At 37.7% G+C, this 27,350-nt stretch overlaps 1 protein-coding gene across 1 annotated transcript; it reads left to right on the top strand.

Moving 5' to 3' along the window:
- The first annotated feature begins 5,990 nt into the window (after positions 1 to 5,990).
- rab11fip5a (RAB11 family interacting protein 5a (class I)) lies at positions 5,991 to 23,981 on the top strand. Its single transcript, XM_062996364.1, has 5 exons — positions 5,991 to 6,400; positions 10,543 to 11,051; positions 13,057 to 13,747; positions 20,890 to 21,019; positions 21,476 to 23,981. Exons 1-5 carry the CDS (start codon positions 6,024 to 6,026, stop codon positions 21,731 to 21,733), a joined length of 1,965 nt encoding a protein of 654 aa, XP_062852434.1. The 5' UTR covers positions 5,991 to 6,023; the 3' UTR covers positions 21,734 to 23,981.
- Positions 23,982 to 27,350: the final 3,369 nt, after the last annotated feature.

The raw sequence follows: 27,350 nt of genomic DNA, 5'->3' as shown, positions 1-27,350 counted from the left end.
GATTTAATACTTTTGTGCGCTGTGCATAAGGATAATTAGATGGTTCATATTGTCCTTTGTACTGAACCATTAGGGGTGCAGAAAGGTTGGCATGAGGGGGGTCTATTTTATAGGATGATTGACACAAGAGGTTGCCAGGCCACAGCTCATTCCCACAAATGGCTTCCGCATGCAGTTTAGCAGATAATTAAAATCTAAATCAAGTTAAACCATTCAAAGGGAAGTGCACAGGCCTAAGCTTGTAAACCGACACCAGAAATAATCCCTGAAACAAAGAGGAGCACAGCATGTGCTCAGCTGTGTCAAACAAGATTGTGCTGCCTGCGCGCAACAGCCGCACTCTTAATATTAGCCTATTGCTATGTGCCGGGCCACATCAGACTCCGTAAGTCCTACTTACAGTGTTCAACTGTTTTTTTGGAAAGGGCCAGACTTTACTGTATCTAAAATAAAAAAGGCTTACTCTTGTCCAAACAATTTTCAGTAACTGTTTTTTTTTAATAAACATACTAATAAACCCTAATTGTTTATATTTCTTGAAATCCTACTTTATTTATAGGATTATCTTTTTACCCAAACACAAATAAAAGTAAACTTCACTGCATTTAAAAAATAAATATGGAACTAAATATGGATACAATTTTAGACTTAATACTTAGACTAAACCTGTAAAATAAATGCTAAACTCTTTTCTCTAACATTAACCTGCAAACAGTCTAGAAAATCATCATACGTCAAAATTGGCTTTTGTCAGTCTAATAAATTAATGTAATTGAATTAGTATAGAGCTTAGTATAGAGCTGGATAGAGCTTGCTCAGGTAAAATGTACTGCCTTCCAGGTCACACAATGGGCTAACTGGCCCACACATAAAACCAGTTGTTTCTTGAAGAGTACACTACTAGCACTGCATGGTAACACAAAAAAAAATCACTATGGTTGGAAAGGTGCTTTGAAAAGGGCTAATTGATAAAGGTGTGGAAAGGCACAAGTTAGTAGAAAGACACAAAGAGATTTTAGTGACTTTAACTATCCCCCTGAGTATTGTTCAGAGTGCTATTAAGAAGTGGAAACTGTATAAAACCACCAACACCTTGCCAAGGTCAGACATTCCCTTTAAACTGGATGACCTGTGGCAACTTTAAAGGCTTACAAGCCTGTATGGTTAAAATTGATTGGTCTGTGCATGTGACAACAATATCACAAGCTTTTCACAAAGCTGGCCTGTATGACAGGGTGGCAAGAAAGAAGCTGCATGCCCCTGAAAAGTTGCCATGCTGAAAGACTTTGAAGGATTGTAATGCCATTTGGCAAAAGGTTTTATGGTCAGAAGAGACCTAAAATTTGACTTTTTGGATTGAACTTCAAGTGGTAAGTTTTGGGAAAACAAACACAGAACACCATTTATAATACACCACACCTGTACCTTAATTTTATAGAAAATCTGTGGATGGACTTGAGGAAAGCAGTGCATTGGACATCACCATGAAAGCTGAATGAAAATTAACAATTCTGCAAAGAAGAATCAGCAAATACTCCCCAATCTGCATGTGCAAAGCTGGCATGGGCATATCCAAACAGACTGATGACTGTAATTAAAGCAAAAGGTGGCTCTACAGAGTACTACCTCAGGGGACCTATCACTTTTCCAACCCTGTTATTCTCATTTTTACTTTTTTCATTAATTTTTAGAAGACCTGGGTAAACTTAAAAGATTCATTTAAATTTGAAAAAAAGGACTTACTACTGAAACATGCATGGCATGAGCTTCATTAAAAAAACTGCTTTTCTGATTTGGTTTGCATTAGTGCAAAGAGAAATATAAACTTAACTGTCTCATTAGACAGTTATAGAACCAATTAATTTATAAATCAAAATGTTTTTCTTACTGGCCATCCACACTGAACAAGAATGTCACTAAAATATCATAATGAAAGTGATGTAAATAAAAAAGAATGGCTACACACCCACACATCATTGGAAGTCACTTTGGAAATTGGATACAAAAGCTGATATCACTAATCAGTTGTTTTTGTTAAAGATGAGTATGGTGCTAGATTCCTTGATAAAAAGAATAAACAGCATAAAGAAGAAAGCTGATCCCCTGCAACTTAAAATAATTATAAAGATCTATATGATCTTTAATACTGACCACACTAAAAGAATTTCTGCTCTTTTCTCTGTGGGTCTAAAGAACTTGTACAGATAGATATGCATCTATCCAGCCTCGTTTTCTGTTACAGAGTTTCAGTCAGCCAGTGGATATACTGACTTTAATAAACCAAGTTATTTGTATTAATGTTCTACACCCAGTGCAAACTACAGCAACATTTTCACTTAGCGTTTAAAAAAATCAGGACAGTTAAACCAAAAATCTTTAGTAATAATTCATGAGCTGCATTTAGACACTATTTTTACAGCCAGCAAAGATTTAATCAATTTGTAATGTTAGTACAAGTTTTAAAGAAGGTCTTTGTGCTAGAAGAATGGTTCAGGATACCATTAGGCAATTTAAGACAGGTATAACTGCATTTAGTTTGCTGTGATGGTAAGTTGTGTTTTGGTATGCATGATATGAATATAATGTATGTGCTTGCGCTTAAGTGACAGAGAACGTATCAAGGGCAGCTGTTCAAGGCTGAGTATATAAGAGCTGATTAGGTTAGGGTATATGTGTGTTTGTGTAAGGATGTAGAATTTAATTATGCACTACAGCACTGGTCCTGATCCCTGATTAGGGATCTAATTACTCAGTTTAGACTGTAAGTGGTCTATTTGCACTTTGGTGCTGGACCTGAACCCTGCTCAAATTAGAGTTTGTATATGAGTGAACTGATCCACACGTGGTGTAGTCTTTTTTTGGTTAACTATGCTTCTCTTAAGTCCTGTGGTATTTATTAAGTTATTTTAGGTAGTTATAATAAGAGCTCTGTGTTGTGAATTTTAATATAAAATATGTGAGTATGAAAAAAGTTAAGTGAGCATAAATGTGAAAAAAGCAATGCAGGTTAGGGCACAGAATTTAACCAGTAATCCTTACATGATAGCTGTGGATAATATGGTTAATTAATTTTTAATAAGAAGGGACTGACATCTCCTGTCTAAGAATAAGTTCTGGGACTAAATTAAAAAAAATCCAATAGGGACCAAGCTTGTTCACTTTCTTCTAAATTAAGGCCAACACAAAGCTTATGACTAATTATATTGGTAGCATAGATACTGTCATTCAATTTTTTTTTAAATGTTAATTTTCTGTGATAATGATTTTTTCCTTCATAAATATGCATGAAAAAAATAAAAGAAAGAGAAAGAAATGAATTCATTCTGTATCCCTTTAGTTATTTGCGCTGACAGTGGTTTCAGACAGTATTCTTGACTTTTTGTATTGATTATTTGATTTCGAATGGGTATACCTGCCATTTTTACTTAATTTACATTCAAATTACACTTAATCACCCTCTTAGTAAAAAAAATAAATCAAAAGCTGAAAAGCTTTTATTCACAAAAATAGTCAGTCCTTTGCTATGGCATTCTAAAATATTCTCAGGTGTATCTTGTTTTGCTTTAATTATTTTTGAGATGGAGTTATTTGGAGCTCACCTACTGAGGTAATAAAAAACCCAATGTTCACTCTAAAAGAGCTCCAGAAGTCATGTTCAGATATTGAAGATATTTATGTAAATTGGGAGGACTATGTATTATGTATTGATAAATTAAATAGACAGGTAGATTTGTCCAGTGAAGTAAAATAGCCATGTTTGGATGTTTTGCTAACTTACACCTTATTGCAACCAAATAATAATGTGTGTTTGGCTGCCGCAGACTACGTTCTAAGACCGTCTCCTCATGCAGCCTACATGTCTGATCTTAGGCAAATTGGCATATTCTGCACTTATCAGAAAATCTGTCCATGTTTATTCAGCTGAGAGGGCCTTAAATCAAAGCCATCTGCAATATAATATCATAATAAGGCAGGAGTGTTTCCATACAGAACTCTGCCTGAGTTGTCCTTTTGAAAAATTTATCAACACAACAAAAGAAGACATTGGTTGGTAACTAAATTTACTGACATATATCACCTTATACACTTTATACACACTTACTTTCAAAAAAGCTGGGACAGCAGATAAAGTGCAAATAATGAGGCATGCAGAGGTGAAGGCATACAGGACCTTCACCCCTGCTGTAAAAATAAGATAAAGTGATTTGCAATCAAAATTATTGCAATATAGTGCTTTGTACAGTATTTGATTTGTAATCTGTCTTTTACAGGTCTTAAACTGAAAGCAGCACAAAAAGGAGATATTTAACATTTTATTTCATAAAATGTATAGATCTTTGTAAATATATATGGTAATTTTTTATTTATTGCCTACAGCACTAGAAAAGGTTGAGACGGGGGTAAATTAAGACCAGGGATGCTATAAAGTGTTTAAAAATACCATCTAAAACAGGTAATGCTGTTAGGTATTAAAATAGCATTAATTAAAGACTTCCCTGTTTGGAAGAAAGCACTGGTCAAAGTTCTCCACTTTAAAAAACAGGGTGAGTAAACATTTTTAAAACAACAATTACTAAAAAATACTAGCAAATTATTATTATTTTTTTATTTTAAAAAGTTAGGGTTAACCTAAGAAAAATAGAAGTGAGTTGTCTTAAATTGCACACAACTGCACTACAGTGTGTCTAATTAATGCATTAGAAATAAGTAAAAGTATCATAATTTGTAGAGCATTAGAACTTTTCATTTAAAGTAACTGCACTTACATTACAAAAATATATTGTATAGATAGCTAAAGAACGTGAATCTGGTAAATCTGTTTTGCCACACATAAAAATGATACCAGTGCACTAAAGCACCTCGAAGAGAATGAATCAAATGACAAGTCAATTTCTTAAAAAAAAAACAAAAAAACGTTGGAGATCTTATTTTGCACTGCTGGTAAATAGGACAGACAAAGACTTTAGAAAAGTGGGCTGTACCAACCACACACACACTTATTTAAACAGTACTTATTAAAAATGGGCAAAAACAAGCTAAAGTAACTCCAAGAGATGAATCAAATGGTAAAGTACCTCCAAGGGAATGAATCAAATGGTCTTTTTCTTAGAAAACGTTGGAGATCTTATTTTGCACTTCTGTTGAATAGGACAGACACAGACTATAAAAAATGGACTGAAGCCTACACTCACACACACTTGTATATACTTATTACAAATGGGCAAAAACAAGCTAAAGTAACTCCAAGAGAATGAATCAAATGGTAAGTCTTTTCTTTAAAAAACGTTGAAGACCTTATTTTGCACTTTTAGCCCCCCATATACACTTATATATTCAGTACTTATTAAAAATTGACAAAAAAACAAGCTAAAGTAACTTCAAGAAAATGAATCAAATGGTAAAGTAACTCCAAGAGAATGAATCAAATGTTAAAGTATATCCAAGAGAATGAATCAAATGGTAAGTCTATTTCTTTAAAAACGTTGGAGACCTTATTTTGCACTGCTGTTGAACAGGACATACACATAAATTAAAAAATGAACTGTAGCCCACACACACATACATACATATACTTATTAAAAAATTTTATTAAAGAAGATTGTGCTCTTTCAGTGTATTTAGTATGTACAGTGTTTACAATATGTGTCTAATTTAATCATTGCACTTGAATGTAGTAGGGTAGAATTTAGGCGGTTTGGGACAGATCCGCGAGGAGGCATTTTCTAACGTTGCGGGAGGATAAAGCAGTGACGTCGGCAGCCTGATTCCGTTGCAACAGCGCCGCAAAGGAGAAAACCTTCGGCCGACCTGAAAGAAACGACGCCAGCACACACCGGGAGATCCGTACTCAGATTCAGCTCTACATACTGCAGCAGAAGGAGCTGGAACAACATAAGCGGACGGCCGGGGAAACCATGTTTTGTCGGTGAAAGCAGGAGTAAGCTGAGGTAACTGTAGCAGCTGAAGCTTTGAACGTCCTGTCGGTGCTGCTGTATGAGTGTGAAGCGCGAGCGTGCGCGCCCATGGCCTCGGTAAGCAGGGACGAGGAGCAGCGATGGGTGCCCACACATGTGCAGGTGCTGGTGATTCGCGCCCGCGGGCTACGTGCCAAGGGCAAACATGGTACAAGCGACGCGTACGTCGTGGTGCAACTGGGCAAGGCCAAGTATTCCACGTGTTTGATGGAGAAAACCAGGGCGCCCGAATGGGGAGAGGAATGTTCGTTTGAGCTGCAGCCCGGCGTGCTCGAGGATGGCAGCCGCGACATGCTCCCGGCCGGCACCTGCGACCTCACCCTCACCGTCATGCACCGCGCGCTCATCGGCCTCGATGTATTCCTAGGTCAGGCTGTTATCGCCCTGGATACAGCGTTCCGAGAGCGAGCGTGCATGAGAAACGAGTAGGTTGTTTTTTGCTATTCCGTACTACTGTGTGCTTCTTCGCGAGTTGATAAGAATGTTGCACTGTGTGCAGGATAGCGTGCTGTTTGTTTGGTTTTCAACACTGCAGGCTGCACACGCTAGGTCTAACTGTAAACTGAAATCTAACACAGCTCACAGACGGAGTGCTGCAATCCGCAGTCACGCCCTCTTTACTCTGGCTGTTGGGATGTTGGTAAAACATCATTATAAAAACCATTGCCTGCGGTTGCATAGTTTATATAGTGTAGTTATTAATCACACGGTCTCCAGAGAGCATGCATCTCCCACAAGGTCACAGTGTAAATCCAGTCACCTCTTTACTGCCTATTCACCTGCCTGCATGATGCCACAGTTTCTTGTTTCTGTTTGGTAACTGATGAGCATTCTCAGCCTGGTCAGCTTTGCATTATATAAGTCTAAACTAAGCTAAGGGTGTAGTATTTTAAAAACTAAGAAAACACTGTGTTCTAGAATCATCTTGACAACTTTGCACTAAACTAGTCTTTGCTTTATGTATACTCATGGAAGACCTGGTGCCAGGACAATCTAAAACATCATGCATTCGTCTTTAGTAACCTCTACTTACTCATTAGGGTTGCAGTAGGTGTAAAGACTAACCAGAAACACTGGCTGTCAGGCAAGAATACACCCTAAAAGGCCCTAATTTAGTGCAGTGGGTCACTCACTTATTTACTTTTATGTGTTCAGGAGGTGGGGAAAACCGGAGTACCTGGAAGTGGGAAAAATTGGAGTACCTAAATCCACATTTTGTCTTTAAAAGAACTGTCTCCTACAGACAGTAACTGCAGGTGTGGATTGGACCTCTAGAAATCCAGGACCCTATTTGGCCCCCTCACTACTTGCTGCACCAACATGCTCCCCATCCTGACACATTTAACATGAGAAAAGCTTAATGGTGTTATGTACTAAAACAACAACCAAGTAATTGTTTGTTTATCAGGATTTTAACGTCATGTTTTACACTTTGGTTACATTTATGACCGAGTCAAATTACACAAGATTCATCAGTTCACAAGGTTATACTGAACACAGTCATGGACAATTTAGTGTCTCCAATTCACCTCACTTGCATGCTTTTGGACCGTGGGTGGAAACCGGAGTTCCCAGAGGAAACCCACGTGGACACAGGGAGAACATGCAAACTCCACACAGAAAGGCAAAAATCTTTTTTTTTTTAATAATATTAATAATTGTAATATGTCATGGAGCAGTAAATTGTGCTAATCCACTACAACAGTGATCCAGGGTTCTAATCTCCAGTGGTGCCATCACTTGGTTGGGTGGCTGCATACAGACTGCATGATTGTCTATGTTTGGGCAAGTGGGGGTTTGCCGAGGCCCTGTGATTGTTTGGCGTCCTATCTGGGATGTGTTAATGTGTTGTGTCTTTATTTTGGGGAAACTGGATTTACTGTGACTTTGACCAAGATATAGTGGTGGTAAACCTGAAAATGAGATTTGAATGTAAATAGTTTAATAATATAAAACTTGTAGTCCCCTAAAAGGTATCCTGGCAAAGATAAGACAATTACTAAAGACAAATGAATGAATAATAATTACACAACTAACAGAATATCCAGTTATGTATTAAATAAGTGCTCAGAAAGTTAGGCTTCAAGAAGTTTCAAACACTATCATGAAAACGTTCTATGGATAACTACAACTAAAGGAACAGCAATATCGAGGTAACAATTATATAGATTACAGTCAAACTCTATGCATAACCTTAACAAATAAAATAAAAGCTTCAACACTAAGAAGCGAGTCGTGTATCATGATCCCATGGTGTTCTGTAAATCACACCAGCTAAACTTTATAATTGGAATTTTTTTATTAAGAGACATGCAAAAATGTATATTTATAATTTATACATGCAATTATTATAAGCAGGAGCTAAGCAATGGATTTTATTGCTCTAAAGTTATAACATTCATTTGAACACAGAACATTTATTTTATGTTTCAAGGAATATACTTTATATTTAGCCTCGTTAGTACATGACACACAGTGTTAGTTTGTGTATTTGTGACTTGTGTAGGAAATAACGTGGGTACTTGTGACAAATGTTCATCCTCCCCACTTCCTTTCAGGAAACAGAAAATTAGATTGGTTGGTGACTAAGCATTACCTTCACTGTGAGTCTTCTTGATTCACCGAAAATATTACAAGCAGTTATTACATTAAAAAAGCAATGCATTGGAAATGACTTGCACTTTACTTCCATGCTGTAGCAATGCAGACTTTTATCTAACACACTCCAAGCAGAAAAAGCAGTAGGTTATGTTCAGTCCTACAGCAACACAATACCTTTCCAAATGTGCATTTGTGGTATTTCCCTAGCCTGCACACTGTTCTTACTGACAGTAAGCTTACTTAGCTGTGCTGTGTCCATTTTTATACCTTAATGTAACATTCATTCTGTCTACAGTCATTGATTAGGTCAACAGAAGTTTACCACCTCTGCAAACCTCTTTTATCTACTGCTATAGAAACTACCTACTACTCCTGCCCAACTACTCTGATGTGGTTTCTATTTTTAAAGAATGTGTGAAAACCAAGAGGAAAAGGCTTTGAATACAATAAAAGTACACAGTTTGACTGAAACATATAAACAGAAAAAAGTTTAAAGGTAAAGTGCATTAATAGTAAAAATACATAAATTGAAATGCTAGTCATAGAAGCAGGAGCATGAGTAGGATTTAAGTTTAGACTTATAAAAAGCTCTCGCAGAGACAGATTTTAGATCTGCTCTCTACAATATACTTCACCTTGTTTAGGTACTCATGGTTGTCCAGTCCTTGATTGAGAAGTCTAATAAATGCTTTATTTTACTTTATCAGATAAATATTTTCCCCCAATAGATTAAGTCAACAGATTAATAAGCAAGTGACATCACTTCAAAAATATTCCCTCAACACTACCCTCAACTCAAGCCAGTGTAGAGAACTTAGCTGTTTTCAAATTTAAACCATTATTGCATATAAACCATTATGCATATTTCTATTCACACAAAACTAGACTTACTGTGGGAAAAGTTCATTAAGGAAAAAAGAATGCAGGCGTGATTATGAAGGCTTAAGTTGGCACTTAACCTGTCTGACAGAAATGACGACTGTTCCCAGGCAGGTGTGAAGTGAAACTCTGTCTACTAGGGTGTGATAAATTTATTAGTATCTAGGGTGGAAGTATCTAGGTTTTTGTCTCAGCTGATTCATTTTCTGGTTCTGGTCCAAAAGGTTTGGTTTAGTTTACATTCATTGTTTCAAAAGGTTTACATTTACATCTATTGGCAAACCTTTGCATTGAAATGATTATTCATTTATTCATTTAAAAGGCTCTGAATTCATTGTTCAATATAATCGTGTTCTTATGAAGGTCTATCAGATTCTCTGTGTTAAGGATGTGGTCTAGACATATAAAACATAATAATGTCAGTTTACCCAATGATAAACAAATATGCATACAATACACTACACTGATGAGCCAGAACATTAGGACCACCCACCTAATGTGGTGTCAAAACAATCTTGTCCTGCCAAGATATGGACTCAACAAGACATCTGAAGGAGTCCTGTGGTATCTGACACGATGATATTATGGCTAAAAGTATAAGCTTGGGTGGCCAAAAGCTTCACAACAAAGGATGTTTAATAGAATAGAATGCTTTTTTTTGTCATATATACATATACAGACGTACAGTACAACAAAAAAAATTTTCTTCGCATGTCCCAACTTGTTTACAAGCTGGGGTCAGAGTGCAGGGTCAGCCATTGTACGGCGCCCCTGGAGCAGGGCCTTGCTCAAGACTACCAAGCAGTGAATGAGGTGTGGTGTCATCAGCAAGAAAGTTATACAGACAAATAGACACATTATAAAAAGACCAATTTTTGATTATGTGCATGCAATGCCTGAACCTGAATGCAACGCCCAAACAAAGCAGCTTCTTCAAAAACTATTATATGCCAGCATTACACTAAATTATAGATAACGCTAACACTAAATTTCAACATGTTAGAGATTGTAAGGTAAAAAAAAAAAAAAAGTTTGGTCCCTGTTCTATTTCTTGTCTCAAATCTTAAGCTGCCTTTTTCTTTTTCAGATGGTATAGACTTCATTCCAAGACAGGCAAAAAAGAGAAGGAAAGGGGGGAGCTTCAACTTACCGTGCAGTTCACTCGCCACAACCTGACAGCCAGCATGTATGACCTCTCCATAAAGGACAAGCCTAGGTCAGCCTTCATCAGACTGCGAGAGCGCATGCGTGCCAGAAAGCATTGTGGAGATGAAGAGTCCTCCTCAGCCATTGTACCAGGGGGCTATGGGGGTCAGGCCCGCATAAGAGGGCGTCTGCCAAGTGATGGTGGTGGAGAGGAAGATTATGAGGATGATGAAGGTGGGGAGTTGAGAAGAAGTAAGATGAGAAGTTACTTCCTTCATGGGAGATTAAGAAAGTCTTCAGACACACGTTCTAGCACATCACTGGGCTCAGAGAGCAGCGAGTCGTCTTCCAGAGGAGGAAGCCTCAGCCCCACTGCGGGGATCAGTGTGGTGGTTTCTGACCTCTCCAACTCGCCCAGCAACAGCAGCAACCTAACTGTAGACAGCCCAGGTATATGCACATGTGCACAAACACACAGATACACACTGATGTACACACACCTGCTTGTATTTCTATCATGCTATGCATGACCCCATGTAACTCTCAGTATTTTTGTCAAATTAGTAATCACAGCAGTACACAACAAAATATTTAAGTAAACCATATTCACATGCAAAAAATGTTAAATGCAATCTACAATATAAATTAAATAAATTGAAAACTTAACACTTTAAACAAAACAAAGTATTAATAATAAATGGAGAAATGCAATTGTATAGATTTGGCTCATTTTGTAGTGATTCAATTGGGCTAAATAGCTACAGTACATAAAGAATTGAATGAATTTACTGTGTGAGTAAAATATATTTACAGGTTTAACCCTTTGATGCACAACCTGGGTCAAAAGTGACCCAACTGAGTTTTTATTTTCTATATCTTTGCAATAAATTAATTTCGTCATTCAAGCTTCCATGAATTTTTCAATTAACTTGTTTTTGATCATCACAAATCCTTATTTCAGTTTTATATTTTTTGCTTTTTTAATAAAAATCATTTTTGTATCACTACCCTTCTAATGCACAACATGGGTCAAAAATGACCCTTATGTATTTACTATGGAATTTGACAGAAACTACTGACATTTGTAAGTGTTTGTAGTCAAAAACATATTTACTGATCTTTTGAAAGACAACCAAAGATTAGGCTCTTGAATCTTGAATATGTCCAATACTATTTGCTTGCTAGCTGTTTACATATTGTAGTATAGATAGCTTTTATTAGCTAAGACAGCAAATACATGAATAACTGACAAATGTGCATATGAAAATATTCTTGAATGGATGGATATGGGTCATTTTTGACCCATGTTGTGCATTAGAAGGGGTTTGCTTAGCTTGTGCATCAAATGGTTAATAGGGTTTTTTGCCTTTATTTTTAATTGATTTTTAAGTATAAGCGTATGTACAGTGGATATAAAAAGTCTACACATCCTTGTTACAGTGCCAGGTTCTCAAAAAAAATGAGACCAAGATGAATCATTTCAGAACTTGTTTTGACCTTTAATGTGATCTATAATCTGTGCAATTTAAGTGAAAAACAGACTGAAATTGTTTTGTTGGTGGAATAAAAAAAACTGGTTACATGTGGTTACAAAGAAACTGGAATAATGTGCTTACACCCTTAAACTAATACATTGTTAAAGCACGTTTTGATTTTATGACAGCATTTAGTCTTTTTGTGTAAGAGTCTATTAGCATGGCTTGTTTTGACTGTCTTTGCCCACTATTCCTTGCAGAAGTGCTGCAAATCTTTCAGATTGTGAGGGAATCTCCTGTGCACAGTCCACTGTAGGTCACCCTTAAGGCCATTCCAAAATTTTGATCTTCCTCTGGGGAAGCCATTCTGTTGTTGATGTAGAGGTATGCTTTGCATCGTTGTCATGCCAAAAGGTGAAACTCCTCTTTATCTCTAGCTTTTTAGCAGAGGCTAGAAGGTTTTGTGCCAAAATTGACTGATATTTGGAACTGTTCATAATTCTCACTACCTTGAGTAAAGCCCCAGTTGCAGCTGAAGAAAAACATAAAAAAAAGATTTTGAAAACAGTTGTGACATTGCAATAAACTTACAGTAAACATATTCCTCTGTATGTACTGTATATAAACCATTACAAGTTAACTAGGCCATAACTGTTCTCTAGATCTTTTTTAATGTCTATGAAAATACTACAATTACCTTGGATAATCATCTTGATACATTTACAAGTAATGGTTTAAAATCACATGATAGAGATACTTTAACTAAGTTTATCGTACTGTATGTGTACTATGTGTTTACCAGTAGCTTTCAAAACTATATCGCCCAGCAACAATGTGTATTGTTTTATTATTATTATTATTATTATTATTATTAATAATATGTATAAACATAAGCAATAGGCATACATTTTAGCGTGGTTGTATCTCAACTATCACAATCTAAAAGGTTTAATTCATGAAGTTCTCTCTCTTTTTTTCAGAGCACACAGTAGCCCCCTCACCTCTCGTCTCTCCCGTTAGACATGTGTTTAATGAGGTGTGTGATATTAGCATCCCGGTGCCTCACTCCCTGACAAGTGATGGTGATGCCCCAATTCTTTTACCCTCTGTATGTGTAAATGGAAATCCAGTAGAAACGTCTCCTCTTACTCATCAACCCCCCTCACTGGTACTACAGCAACCCAAGCCACAAATGCAGCCAGATCAGGAGCAGACAAAAACTTCATCACAGACAAGCCCACCAGAAATAGACAAACCAACTTTGACCCAGACCTCAGCACCTCAGACCCGGCAGCCAAAGGTAGAGTCTAAGCCCAAACCAGAACCTCACTTCCCAGTGGTAGGGCTGCTGCAGAAAGGCCCTGCACTGTCTCTGTCCATGCAGAACCTATCTCGCCATAAGGAAGAGCAGAAGGGTGGGGGCCCTCTAGATGGACGTCGCTGGTCTTTTGATAAACCTGGAGAAGAGGAGAAGGCTGCCATCGCAGCTGCGTTGGAGAATACAGGGTTGGTAGTTGATGAGCCAGTGGAACAAACTACTGTTACTGTGAGCGAGGCAGAAGTTCAGAGCAAGAAGAAGCGGGGCTTGTTCTCAATTGGAAAAGAGGAGACGCAGCCAGCTGCAGAAGGGAAACACAGAGGATGGTTCAGCTCGAAGGACAGTAAACCAAGGTATGCAGCCGTCATGCATTTTAAATATTGTAAATCTGTGAGATTGTGCTATAATTTGTAATTATGTAGTTTTATAATCTGCACTGCTGAGAGCAATTTGTTGTTGTTTGTTACTTTCTGTCCTTTGTCTTTTCTATTTCCGCTACATTATCTCTTTCTGTCCTTAATCTGTCCTTAGATTCCTTCCACAAGATCCCTAGGCATGGTAGACAGAATAGTAGTTGTGTGAGTGCTGTCACACTGTCTGTGTTAAAAATATGTGTACTGTCCCAGTATGCAGTATATACCCAAAATATTATTTACTTTCAAGTTACATCAAAAGTGAGCATATTCTGTATATAAGGGGTCAGAAAAAGATCCCAGTGTTGACTGTGGGTTCATGCTTCAAAATGAAATACAGTGCAGTGAAAAAGTATTCGCCCCTTCCTTATTTGTGCATATTTCTTACACTTGTATGTTTTACATAATCAAACTGCTTTTAATATTAGACAAAAGTAAAAAAAAAAAAGTTAATACTAATTCGTCTGACCACAATACATGTTTCCACTGTGTGATAGTACATCCCAAATGCCTTCGAGCCCAAAGAACCTGAAACATGGTTAACATGAGGCTTCTTTTGCACAGTAAAGCTTTAAGTGGCATTTATGAATGTATTGTAATGCTTGACAAAACTTGGTTGAAAGGACACTATGCCAAAGTTTAAGGGCCACTTTTTTTTAGATTAGACCTCGAGAATAAGGTCGAAATACTTCAAGAATAAAGTCAATACTTTGTGAATGAAGTTGAAATAAGAGGGTTCTTCAAAAAGTTTTTAAAACACCATTTTTTTAAGAATTTAAAAAACAAATTGCATAACGTTGTTAAATAATCACCTTCCGTTGCGATGCGTTTTTCCCAGCGTCGTACCATTTTAATGCCATCATCAAAAAATGTTTTTGGTTAAGCTCGTAGCCACTAATGCACTGCTGCTTTCACATCATCATCACATGACAATCTTCTTCCCCTTAAAGCTTCTTTAAGCAAGTCCAAAAAGGTGGAAATCAGATGGCGCTAAATCCGGACTATAAGCTCTCTCTTAGTACCTCAGACACGCCCAATTACTACTCCTCCCACCCTTACCATTTCCAACAGAAATATAAAAGTGTGGAAACTTTTTGAAGATTCATCATATTGTGGCCAAAGGGGGTGCAGCAGGAAGATAGCAATTAATGAAGGACATTGTTATGAATTGGGGCACAGGGCCAAGGTTTAAGGGTCATGGTTTGCTACTGAAATTTGTGCCTTGCTAAACCACAAATCCTTCTTTGTGGAACCATCAGCTGCACTTATTCTGGATGTGCATGTTAAATACTGTTAGATTCTCTAAAAATTTCAAAAATACCAGGCACGTGTGTCCAGACCGTCTCTCTTGAATGCCATGCTACATTTATTGAAACTACTACCATTGCTAAAACCTAATAATTAAAGGCATTAATATAAACATGAAAACGTTATTTCATGAATGTATCTAAATGCAATTATCAACAGGAATGAGATGCATTAGAAAACTGCACTGGTATTTTACTGCTCCAAAATATGTTTAGACTGCAGCCACCTGTACATTTTTTTTCATTTATTCCCTCTCCGCTACTCTGCTCTGCTGCACCCACTCATACCTTGATATGGTTCGGTGATCATTATGGTGTTTCCCAACTCTGCAAAGCTAGCAGTCCGCAGTGCTGCAATATAAAGCAGGTCTGGCATGATTCACTCACTCCCTCAATGTGCAAGTAAATTTAGATTTTCATATGTGGGCTTATTCCTTTTGCATCCTCCTGCATTGCTTTAGATTAGATGTACGTACTACATTTTACTCTGCTTTTACAAAAACAGCAATTGTGCAAATGCTTCTTTGTGGTTTAGGGATTAAATGTTGAAGAACAAGCATTTGTGCCCACTGTTGTCTATGGCCTGAAGTCTTAAAGTGTTTGTATTTTAGCTATGGTTTTATCAGTTTTCTTATTTTAACCAATATTTAATACTAGCCTATAGGTTATTAATTCATCTTTATCATGATTGTTCTTTTGGCATTTTCTTTTCTTTTCCTTCAAATTCTCCCAATTTAGTAATTTCAAATTCTCTATTGAAATTCCTTTGCACAGAGGCATGTGCCCTCTTTAACATGCTTGCTATCAAGTCACTTTCTTTTTACCTGTCAGTGGTGGATTCTAACAAAAAAACTGCATCCTGTACAGAGAGAGACACAGCATGCAGCATCCACCACTCAAGTAGCATGCAACTCAATCAGACAGCAGAGGTCACATTTTTTTTGCACCATCAATGAAACTTAGTCTACCTTTTTTTCATCCGGCATGGACAGTTGAGCCTGTTGGATCGTGGGCAGGTTGATGGCAACACTGAGATACGAGCTCAGATACGAGTTCAAGCTCTCTGGTGGTGAGCTCGCGCATTATGACTCTGCGCTGACCGAGTGCACATTATTGTCTTTTTCAAGTCAAGTCAAGTCAAGTCAACTTTATTTATATAGCGCTTTTTACAATATACATTGTCTCAAAGCAACTTTACAAAATCCAGGACCAACAGATACAAAAACCCCTTTTTAAATTTATTAACTATTTTCTTACAACCAGACAAATTTAGCTCTGCTTTTTAAATCCAATCCTCAAACACAGATATACAAGCTGATTACTAGTACACTATTGTGCTGACTGGTTAAATATTGCCTACCGCCTCGGCTTGTTTTTAACTTTTGTTTACAGAGCCTGGGGGAGCCATTTTTTCTTGAACATATATTTTATTGTCAGGTTTTTATTTTATTGTCACCCTTATCTCATATTCAAAAAGTTATATCCACACAGTTTGACTACTTTTTTCTGGTTTGCACTGGGGCAGAGTTACCTAAGAAGATTTATTACAGATGTTCTCAAACTTGGGTTGCAAAAGATTAAAAAAAAACTTTGAGGTTTAGGGCTGATAAATGCAGTTCAAAACTAAATAAATGTTTAATATGCCATAATTTTAGTATCACAATCTTTTGAATTGAATAAATAGCAATATCATTTTATCACAGTGACCTGCTTTGATATGTCATGGTGCTAACTATCGTGCCTTCTGGTGATGTGTTGAATATAATTGCATTACTTTTTCTAAATGTTATCATTTAACATTTTTATTAGTAAATAGTTGATTAGACCCAATTTTCATTCATCGAAAGTTTTTTAAAATCTTTGATAAAGAATGACAATGTACTAAAGACTAACAGTGAACACAACAATTGATGGTAATAATGTTTGAACTTTTTTTATGCATTTTCTCCTCATTTTCCTCCATGCTACCAGAGATACCAGATTGCATCCGAGGAGAGCACGTTGCTGTACACGCCTCTACCGACACGTGCACAGCCCTCCTCTTCTTGCCCATGCATTCTACACAGGCGTCTCTTCCGCCAATCAGGGTCCTTACGCAGCGTAGACCCACCCACCCACACATAGTCCAGCCCCCACCCTGCAGATACGGTGGTCAAGTAGTATCTGCCACAGGCACTGCCAATTATGCCCGCTAGATGGCGCCCAGTCGACCAGAGGCAACACCGAGTTTCGAACCGAAGAGTTCAGAAACTCGGTGCTGGCGTGCAAGCGGAATATCCCACTGCGCCACCTGGGTGCCATGTTTGAACTTTTATAGCATATCAGAGGAAAATTGATAACACAAGTTTTAATAATATTTGTTTGGACTTGTGTGTACCATAGGTTAAAGCAAGCTATTTGCTCCCCAGACAGACTCCATTGCCAACACAAACTCTACCCTTGTAACCTACCCTTGTTCCCCACTAACCTTTTCAGTGCCTGACTTACCAATAAACTAACCCTTTAACACACTAAACTTTACTTTCTCCTGCCGAATCTTTCCTGTCACTACTTCAACAGAATTCTTTTTAAAGGAATTGTATGCTGTTGCTTCTTTAACAAATGCTTTACCTTCTGTCTTTAGCCCATCCAAGTACCAACATGAAGGGTCAATCTCCAATCCAAGTAACCCCACCCCTCTTCTAGATTTATCTAAGTCTGGACAATCCAAGGGAAACCAAGTGGATAAAGCAGCACAAAAAGTTACTAAAAGCGTATACAAAACCATTATACCTGATAAACAATGTATTACCAACTCTGACATTTATACAAACTGGAAGGACTTCATCAGTGAAAGTCAGAAACTCCACCTAAAGACTAAATCCCAGATGATTACATATTCTCCTCCTCCCCTGATCAAACCAACTGACCCATTAACCTCTTGTTCTCAATGTGTCATGGCACTACCCAATATGGACGATTCTCTTATGAATTTAAGTAACACAACCTCACCATGCACTTGGATTGTAGAGAACTTAAAAATGACACCATTTCACTCTTTAGAAAGTAAAGCTAATTGCATGTGCTGGAACACTCAGAAGAATGATATCAATTTTATTCCTCAAGATGTTTCAGAGTTTCAATTCGACTTGTCATTGCCTCATAGCACAAGCATAGACTTCTCTGAAATGAATGCACTAGCATGCCCTTATCCTGCACTTTTAGACACTACTTTTAATAAAGACAAACTCAACACTGTCTCAGTCTGCAGGGTTTTACCCAGTGCAAAGTTACAGCTGCCTACACGTTCTGAGTTTTCATCACTCACAGGAGAATCTTTGGGTTTAGGATTCAAAATTGATTGGAGGGTTAAACATGAAACGGTTGAGAGCCTTTCCACCCAGATACTGATAGATGATAATAGTAAAGAGTGTAAGGATGTCCATAAAACCACTCCAAATTTTTGTAAAGACTTTAGCTCGGATGGCACCCTGGAATCATCTACTATTGAAACATCTGAATCTTCAGGCAGATATCTCGACATCCAGAACTCAAAATCCTTTCAAACAGAATTGACTAATGAAGATAATGGTATTAAAACAAGTGAAGAAGAGCCTGTGAATAAAAATAAATCATGTTTGGATGCATCTCTTTCTGCTGGTATAGCAACAGATACATTAAGTTTACAGGTTCCTCCAAGACCCAGTGACTGTTTGTTGCAAGATGAAGTAGTGAAGAAGAAGCATGCTGCAGATAATGTAGAATGTGCGTCATTGGATGGAAATGAAGTGAGTCTTGTTGAGGAAAGCTTCCTGACTGAGAACTTGGAAGACATCATGACATCCTCTCCTGGTGTCTCAAACAACATACCGGTTATACAGGAGCAAAGCAACAACTTCACACCTAATCCATTTAAGGTCAGTTTCAAGGTCGACAGATTGCCCAGCAGCATCAGTGAAGATTTGGAGGTAGAGACACGACATAATGGCAGAATGATGCTGCCTTTAGGCTTTCTCCATCCTCATAGTGCCAATGTGACCATGGAAACAGACGGAGTGCTACTAAATCTAAATGCAGCACTGTCTCCAGGCTGTGTGGCCTCCCATAGTCTATATGCAAGTGCAAACTCAGAACATTACTTTACCTGCATGTCAGAAAACAGTTCCCTTTCCCTCTCTCTGCTTTCTCAGGAGCCCAGGCCAAAATGTAACACGTTTGAAGAAGACGAGCCAAAATTTGGCTCATTTCATGAAGACTTGCCAACAAATTACCTACCTCTGCACAGCGTGACAGAACCACAGCATGACCCAAATGAGCTTTCTGAGGAAGCTTTGCAAGAAGACAAAGCTGTTTTTACAAATGATTCCTCAAGCCAGCAAGCATCACCTATCTCTATGCCAAAATGTGTCACCTTAGGGAATACTCCAGAGAAGTGTGACCTAGAATATGCCCTGACAAGTAGTATGACAAATGAAGCAACATTAAAATGTAATATCTTTGTGAACAAAATGCTAAACAGTGATTTGATGCAGGAGAAATTGTCTAATACACCTCAAAAGATGATTGCAAGGCCAGAAAAATTAAATCCTCATATTTGTTTGGGGAGGAATAATATTAGCCCAACTCATCCTCCCCTGTCCCAGCATGGACAGCTTGATTGTGCTCTAGAGGATCTCCTGGCACATAACTGTGTTCCTCATCATTCTGTGGTAAATACTGTTGGCAACAGTCCTTTGGCACACCCAGGGGATACTTGTAAAAATGTGGAATTGTTGCATGATTCTTCTAACACTTTGCAAAGAAATCTTAACAACCCATCAACAGCTGCTGCAGTGTCTAATCCTCAAGGACCATGCCTAGAGAACTCCCAGCATTGGTCCTGTACAATTAAACCACCAAACCCTAAACCTTGCAGTGTGGGCCACCCGACCCTGGCCTCAGGACATGATCTTATGTTGAAACACCCTTTGTTTGACCCCTCGCCACTAGGCTCTTCCACACCTGATGTAGCAGTTGGTACTAATGATCTGCCACTGTCCCGTTTACCTATAAAGCTCTTTGCTTCTGCAAATTCATCACCATATATTGTGCAGGCTGCTCTTCCTGTTCCTTCTATACAGCCTTTATTTAGTACATTGCCTGCATCCTTTTCCCTGGCAGCACATCAGGTACCCATGCATCTGAACAGGTGAGGTCATATTAGGTTGAGGTATGGTTAGTGGCTGGGATTTAATCCAGTTGAGGGTGTTTGAGTAATGCGGTCTCTATGCAGATTTTCTGGTCCAGGGGTTTTAATGTAAACAAATATTTAAGTATAATTAAGCAAATTATTAAAGAATTTAAATAATTTTAAATCTGCATGAAATCTGCACCACTCAAACATCAACTTAACTCGTTATATTTTGGGTTGGTTAGTTTGACCAAAACTGGTGTTTCTGTCTCATTCTCTCGTTTTAATGATTATTTTTGACTGCTTTGGTTTTCACACTAGGGGTTATGTGGTCTTAATTTTGTTGTGGTGCAGTATCTCACAATAATCAAATCTGTATTCTTCTCTTTCCTCACCATTTTAGTTAATGTTTTATCCTTAAAAACACATTTTCTGGTGGTTTCTGCAGTGGTGGGTGATCGTCAGTCTTGTGAACCAGGAAGAATCTGACTGCTTTCTAGTTTAAACCAATTACACATAAGGCACAAATAATGAAGCCCACAGCAAATAGCCTGTGGCTTTGGTGGTCATATATTACTGTAATTTAATAATTTTACATGTTGTTTCTTTGTTTTTGGGTTTTACAGTCCACACCCAGTAAAACCACTGACTCCTCCGGATGAGAAAAAGTCAGAAGGTCGCTCTGTGCTGGAGAAGCTAAAGTCCACCATTAACCCTGGAAGAAGCCACCATGGAGATCATGAACCTGAAAAGAAAGTAGGCAAAGTTTACACGTGTAACACTTGATATGTGGCAGTGGCTGGGCTTGAACCAGTGACTTTCAGATTGCTAGTCTAGTAGCTGTTACTGCTTCACCATTACTATCATTTATGACCATGGGTGTTTATATGAAGTTGATTGCTGTTTGCTGGTCTTAATGTTTGACAATAAAGCTTTATGTCTTGGTGTTGAACTAGCCTGTACAAACTTTAAAACCATTTATTTAGGGATTTTGCTTTAAACATTGAATCCATAAATTATAAGGACGTTTTGCTTAACTTTGGACATGTAGCATATTAAAAAAAAGATGGAAAGAATGTCTCTAACATAGCAGTGTTTTACTTTAGTGTCCTAGGTAAACTCGCCTGACATGACGAGATTGATCTTAGATTTGGGGAAAAAAAAAAAGGTTTATTTGTTTTTAATGTAATTGTCTCTTTAATCCTCTTCCAGCTACTAGTGGAGGGTGGCGGCTCCTATTACCACCTGAACCATAATGAGCTGGTGTCCCTTCTGCTGCAGCGGGATTCTGAGCTCCAGCAAGAGAGAGAAGAATATGATCGACGTGGGTTTTTGCTAGAGAAGCGAGAGGTGGAGATAAAGAAGATGAAAGCTGTTATTAGAGATCTGGAAGACTACATTGACACTTTGCTCGTTCGAATTATGGAACAAACTCCGGCATTGTTGCAGGTCCGTTCCAAGATGAAATGAACTTTTAAAGGCCTAGCATACCTTTAACTACTTTTTCACAAATCTTTTTTGGGCAGAAGCTGCAACCTTGCACTGCTAATGCTACCATGTAAATGTAGAGTTTAGCAACTGGCATTGTTGAACAGGTACAGATTTGGCATTATTAGTCTCTAAATGCAGTGGTTCCCTATGTGGGGCTCCATACCCAACCCCCCAACCTAAATCACTTATAGGAAAAAAAATACTTAGCTGATGTACACGTCCTCTAGACAGAGGTTTATCTGTCCAGCTAGTTACCAAAGCCATCTGTCAATCAAAGGGAGGTGTGGTCTTTTTGAACTGTTTTTGGATACCTGGGTAAGTAGTTTTTGCTGCTCAAATATGCATTTTACCAAGTTCCTTTTCCTCACATTAAAGGGGCCCATCACATTTACAAATACTGTGCTGCTTGAACAGGCCAGTTCATAAAGAGACAGAAAAAAGATATAAATAAGTGGAACTGGTTTATTCACATCTGCTTGTGCCTCATGTAACGTCTTCCGCACTTTACTGACAAGCATAAAGCTAGAGGCTCACATCCAACATGCTATTTCTCATCCAAGTCATTGTCCATCAACCTGTCTCCTTCCCTTTTGCACTTTGCTTGCGCTAACATGTACACATTATGGCCAGTGCTTTCAGGTTTAATAAACAGTACATATAATGTCCTTACTGCATATATGCCACTGATGAAATGCCAAATGCTGCCTTATCATATGTCTCTGTTCTGTTATTGCTGAAACCATCACTTTACCTGCAAGTATTGTTGAAGGGGATAGTCGGTTCCAACTTAATTACCAACAGACTGTTAAAGTCAGGTATATGCCATAGATTACTGCCTCAGTGTTGAATTGTAAACAAACAAACTGGCTAAAACAGGGAGAATGAGGATTAAAGAATACTAAATACCAGAAGTTGCTATAATAGTGTTAGAGTAACACCAGTGCAGCCATGGCCCTGATGTTCTGATATTAGTATGATGTTGCCACAGTCAGTGTTTCTGCAGTGTAGTACCATCTGTAATTGTGTGGTAGAAGCCCATGTTACAGCACTTTCAAACTACACACACATTTAATCTGGTTCTTCCTCAAAAACATAGGAAACTTACTAATCGAACACAAATAGATGCACTTATACACCGCACTAGCTCATTCCTATATTGATATAAGCAGTATTCCTGTGCTACTCTAAGTGTCGATTAGAAGTCAACAATATATGTTACTTGTCAAATACTTGGGTTGATTAAGAAGCACTTGACAGTCTATGTGCTCTGCCTCGCTTTGAGGTATCACTTTGTCTCTTGTTTCGTATGTATGTACGCATTTGATGTTTGGGCTGGTATAGATGGCTTTTAATAATGTCAGAGACTACAAGTTTACAATTCTTAAACACCCAATATGTTTATTGCAGGCTTCATTACGTTTTTCTGTTTTGTTTTTCTTTACTTTGCATTCAGTTGGAGGTTGTGTGAACCACTTTGTCCTAATGCCACTGTTTTCATGTTTGTTTTTTTCTTCTTTGCAAATTATGGTCAAGTACATTTTGAATGTTTTATTTATTTTGGTTCCTATTTTAAAATTTACTGTTCCAACAAGTATCACTGTGTTTATCAGGGTGGCTACTTTTTTCTTTAAGGGTCAGTAATAAAGAAAGCAATAGTGCAGAATGAAAGTTACTAAATGTGGATGAATGAGTATATAAATGAATAAATAGGTAAATGAATGTAGTGCTAGACAACTGGAATCCAGCTTGCAATCCAGTTGGGAGGTACAAGTGTCCTTGTCTTAACGTTATGTTATAGAATGTTTAACGAAAGGAATATGAAATTAGATTTTTGCTATTTTAATTATAAATCTAATGATGAAAGTTGTCATTCTGTAGCAGATGTTTTATTAAGTTTATTTTGTTCCTCATGCTGCAATTCCTATATTTTTTAAATGACCAGAATAAATTACCATATTAACTGCATATGTTTTATTTTGAATAAAATTGTTTGAAAACATACTGCATTTTTATCAGTACATTAATGTTTTATACCTGCTTCTTTTGAGTTCTGTAATTCATCAAATAAAAGAGATTAGAAGGCATATGCACACTGATTGCTCCATTAACCCTTTGATGCACAAGCTAAGCAAACCCCTTCTAATGCACAAGAATATTTTCATATGCACATTTGTCAGTTATTCATGTATTTGCTGTCTTAGCTAATAAAAGCTATCTATACTAGAATATGTAAACAGCTAGCAAGCAAATAGTATTGGACATATTCAAGATTCAAGAGCCTAATCTTTGGTTGTCTTTCAAAAGATCAGTAAATATGTTTTTGACTACAAACACTTACAAATGTCAGTAGTTTCTGTCAAATTCCATAGTAAATACATAAGGGTCATTTTTGACCCATGTTGTGCATTAGAAGGGTAGTGATACAAAAATGATTTTTATTATTTTTTATTAAAAAAGCAAAAAATATAAAACTGAAATAAGGATTTGTGATGATCAAAAACAAGTTAATTGAAAAATTCATGGACGCTTGAATGACGAAATTAATTTATTGCAAAGATATAGAAAATAAAAACTCAGTTGGGTCACTTTTGACCCAGGTTGTGCATCAAAGGGTTAAAATCAGGAAAAATTTTTAATGCTTCTCAGTCTTCGACTGGGTGTTGTCATTTGAAATATTCAGGTTGTTGTCGTGGAGGGCAAAGTTTGTTTGATTGTCCTATTGGTCAATGAATGATGGAGTTTGAAAATATTTTCAGCTCTCTGGTCTGTCTTTTTGCACCGCTAAATAAAATAAACTCTTTTCACTTTGGAATGGTATTTTTTTTTTTTTTTTTTTTTTAAGTTTTAAGTAGGATAAAGAGGAATATTTCACATATTTAATATTTCACACCACAAACCAAAGTGGAGGGTTAAGCACTTAAATTTAAAGAAAACATTGTTTACATTGAGAGTAGCAGAGTAGTAAAACATGGGTGTATAGCTGAGTGAAACATTTGTGTACTGTAACAACTATGTCAAAATATTTTTTAAAATAAATAATTAAAACAGTTGTAATGGAATGTATTATTACTTATTTTATAGAATAATGGAGAATATCAGGCTTGGTAAAATAGCAATAATATTAAGGTCACAGCCCCAATTACCAACTTAAAATTAGTATTATTAGATTTTTCAAATGCAAACTAATTTCTTTACTGTGACTTTGTTGTACTGATTTTAGTAGATTTAAATGTGTACATAATTTACATTCGTAGTTGATGTTGTAAGTTTAATTACTAGAGTAGACTACTGGTATTCTAAAACTAAAACAGCTTGCTTTCTTGTGCAGTCGTATCATATGCTGCTAGCAATTTAGCACAGCAGTGCAGCTTGTTTTCATTTGTAAGCAGAAGACTGGGATGCAACCAAGGACGGATTAAGGATAGTCTGGGCCCCTGGGCAAAGAGTTGCCCAGGTCACCACCTACCCCCCACCCCCCCACCCCGTGCGCCCCCCCCCCTCCCCCCTCCAAAAACATAAATAAATTAATACATTAAACAACCTGTCAATAACTAACCCTAACACAAGAATATATTTTATATAAGTTTCTTTCTACTCTTCTTTCTTGCAAAGTCATCCACTAATTCATCAAAATTAAGCTGTCTGACCAAATTTTATTCAATGGCCAGAAGTGACAGTGAGTTCAGGCGGTTTTGGCGCATCCTAATCCTGAGTTCATTCTTAATACGAGCCAGTTTGGAGAATGAACGCTCCCCTTCACAATTTGTGATAGGCACAGTCAAAAAAAGTCTAAGTTCTATGTAGACATTTGGAAAGGTTGACTGTAAATTCAAATTTATCATGGTTTTGAGCATTTTTAGGACATTTTTCTTTTTCTGTTATGAATGATTTGTATTGTATCAATTCATCTGCCAGGCTCATGTTCAGATCTGAAGGATATGCTGCAGCGAGTGAGTTAGCCTTTAAAGTGAGCTCACTGTTGGACATATTGTCAGGCATGAAAAGAACATCAAATAGCTCAGTTAAGTGTGTGTATGCATTCAAACGGTGGTTGAGACAGGACACAAGTTTGTCAATGACAACATTGAAAGTTTCGATCCGAAACTTGTCCTTTCCGTTAAATGCTACACCTGGCTCTGCACTATCATCAGACATAATTTTGCGCTTCTTTGTACGCTGGAGGTCATGCCTGTACTCTTGGGAGACAGCAGTGGTGACATTTAAAGCTGCCCCTTCAAACACCTCAAAGTTATCTCTCTGTGCTGCCACAAAGTCTCGTAAAGACAAGAGAAGTTGTGTAGCTGTACATATGTCAATATCATGCTTCTGCAGCTGCAGGCTTGTGGCTTGGAACCTCTGTAGTATTGTGTCCCAGAAGTATGCAATGAAGGCCATCTCCAACGTGTCCAATTTGTCACAGAGTGCAGAGGCTTCACTTCGAGTTACACATTTCTCCTCCATATCTTTAGACATATCATTCAATGCCTCTCTCAGTTGTGCATAATATTTCCAAAGAGCCTTAGTTGACTCAGCTCGTGCACTCCATCGAGTACCTGACAGTGATTTCAGTGTGAGTTTGATATCAGTATCACGGAAAACCTTTCCCCACCTGTGTGTAGATGATGCACAAAATGTGTACAAAGTCAAAAAAACGTCCAGCTTCTGGGCTACTGTCAACAGCATTGACACCAACTAAATTCAGTGAATGTGCTGCACAGGGGACATAACAAATCAAAGGGTTTCTTTGTTTAAGATGAGCTTGGACTCCATTGTACTTTCCTGACATGTTACTTGCATTATCATATGACTGGCCCCTACAGTTGGATAAGTCTAGGCCCAGATTCTCCACCATAGCAACGACACACTCTGCCAAACTGTCCCCACTATGGTTTTCAATAGGCTCAAAAGCTAGAAAACGCTCAACTACATGTCCGTCATTATTAACAAACCTGAAAATAAAAGTAAGTTGGTCCACATGAGCAAGGTCTGGAGTGGAGTCAACTATAACAGAGAAGTATTTTGGCTAGGGCCCAAAAGCATGGCTAGGGGCCCCAAAAGCATGGCTAGGGCCCCCAAGAGGCCCTGGGGTCAAAGTCCCTAATAGTCAGAGGATCCTTAAAATGGAGGATGTAAAAACAAAGTAAAACTAAGAAGGACAAGCTATCGCAACACAAGGCCAGAATTATTTAGAGCATAACAGACTCTATGGCACCAGATGTATTTTCTTATTTAAGAAGGACACATACATGTATGGGCAGTGACAGCTCAGTGGTTAAGATACTGGACTAGTAAACAGAAGGTTGCCGGTTCAAGCCCTGCCACCACCAAGTTGCCACTGTTGGGACCCTAAACAAGGCCCTTAACCCTCAATTGCTCATTGTGTAAGTCACTTTGGATAAAAAGCGTATGCTGTAAATGTATGTATGTTTTACGGCCTCCTCCCTTTTCTCTCGGTGTGTCCTGGGAGGGGGTTAACGAATTAGGCTGAGAGAGCTATAATAACAGCTATGTAAAATTGCTCAGGTAGTCAGTCTTTCTGAGGTGTGCCTTTATGCTGTTTGCAAGAATCCACAATTGTGCTTTCATTAAACTTTAA

Source organism: Trichomycterus rosablanca, chromosome 5 (genome assembly GCF_030014385.1).
Source record: "Trichomycterus rosablanca isolate fTriRos1 chromosome 5, fTriRos1.hap1, whole genome shotgun sequence".
Lineage (NCBI taxonomy): Eukaryota > Metazoa > Chordata > Actinopteri > Siluriformes > Trichomycteridae > Trichomycterus > Trichomycterus rosablanca.
Note: the sequence above shows the minus strand (reverse complement) of the source record. Positions and strands in the feature narration are given on the sequence as shown.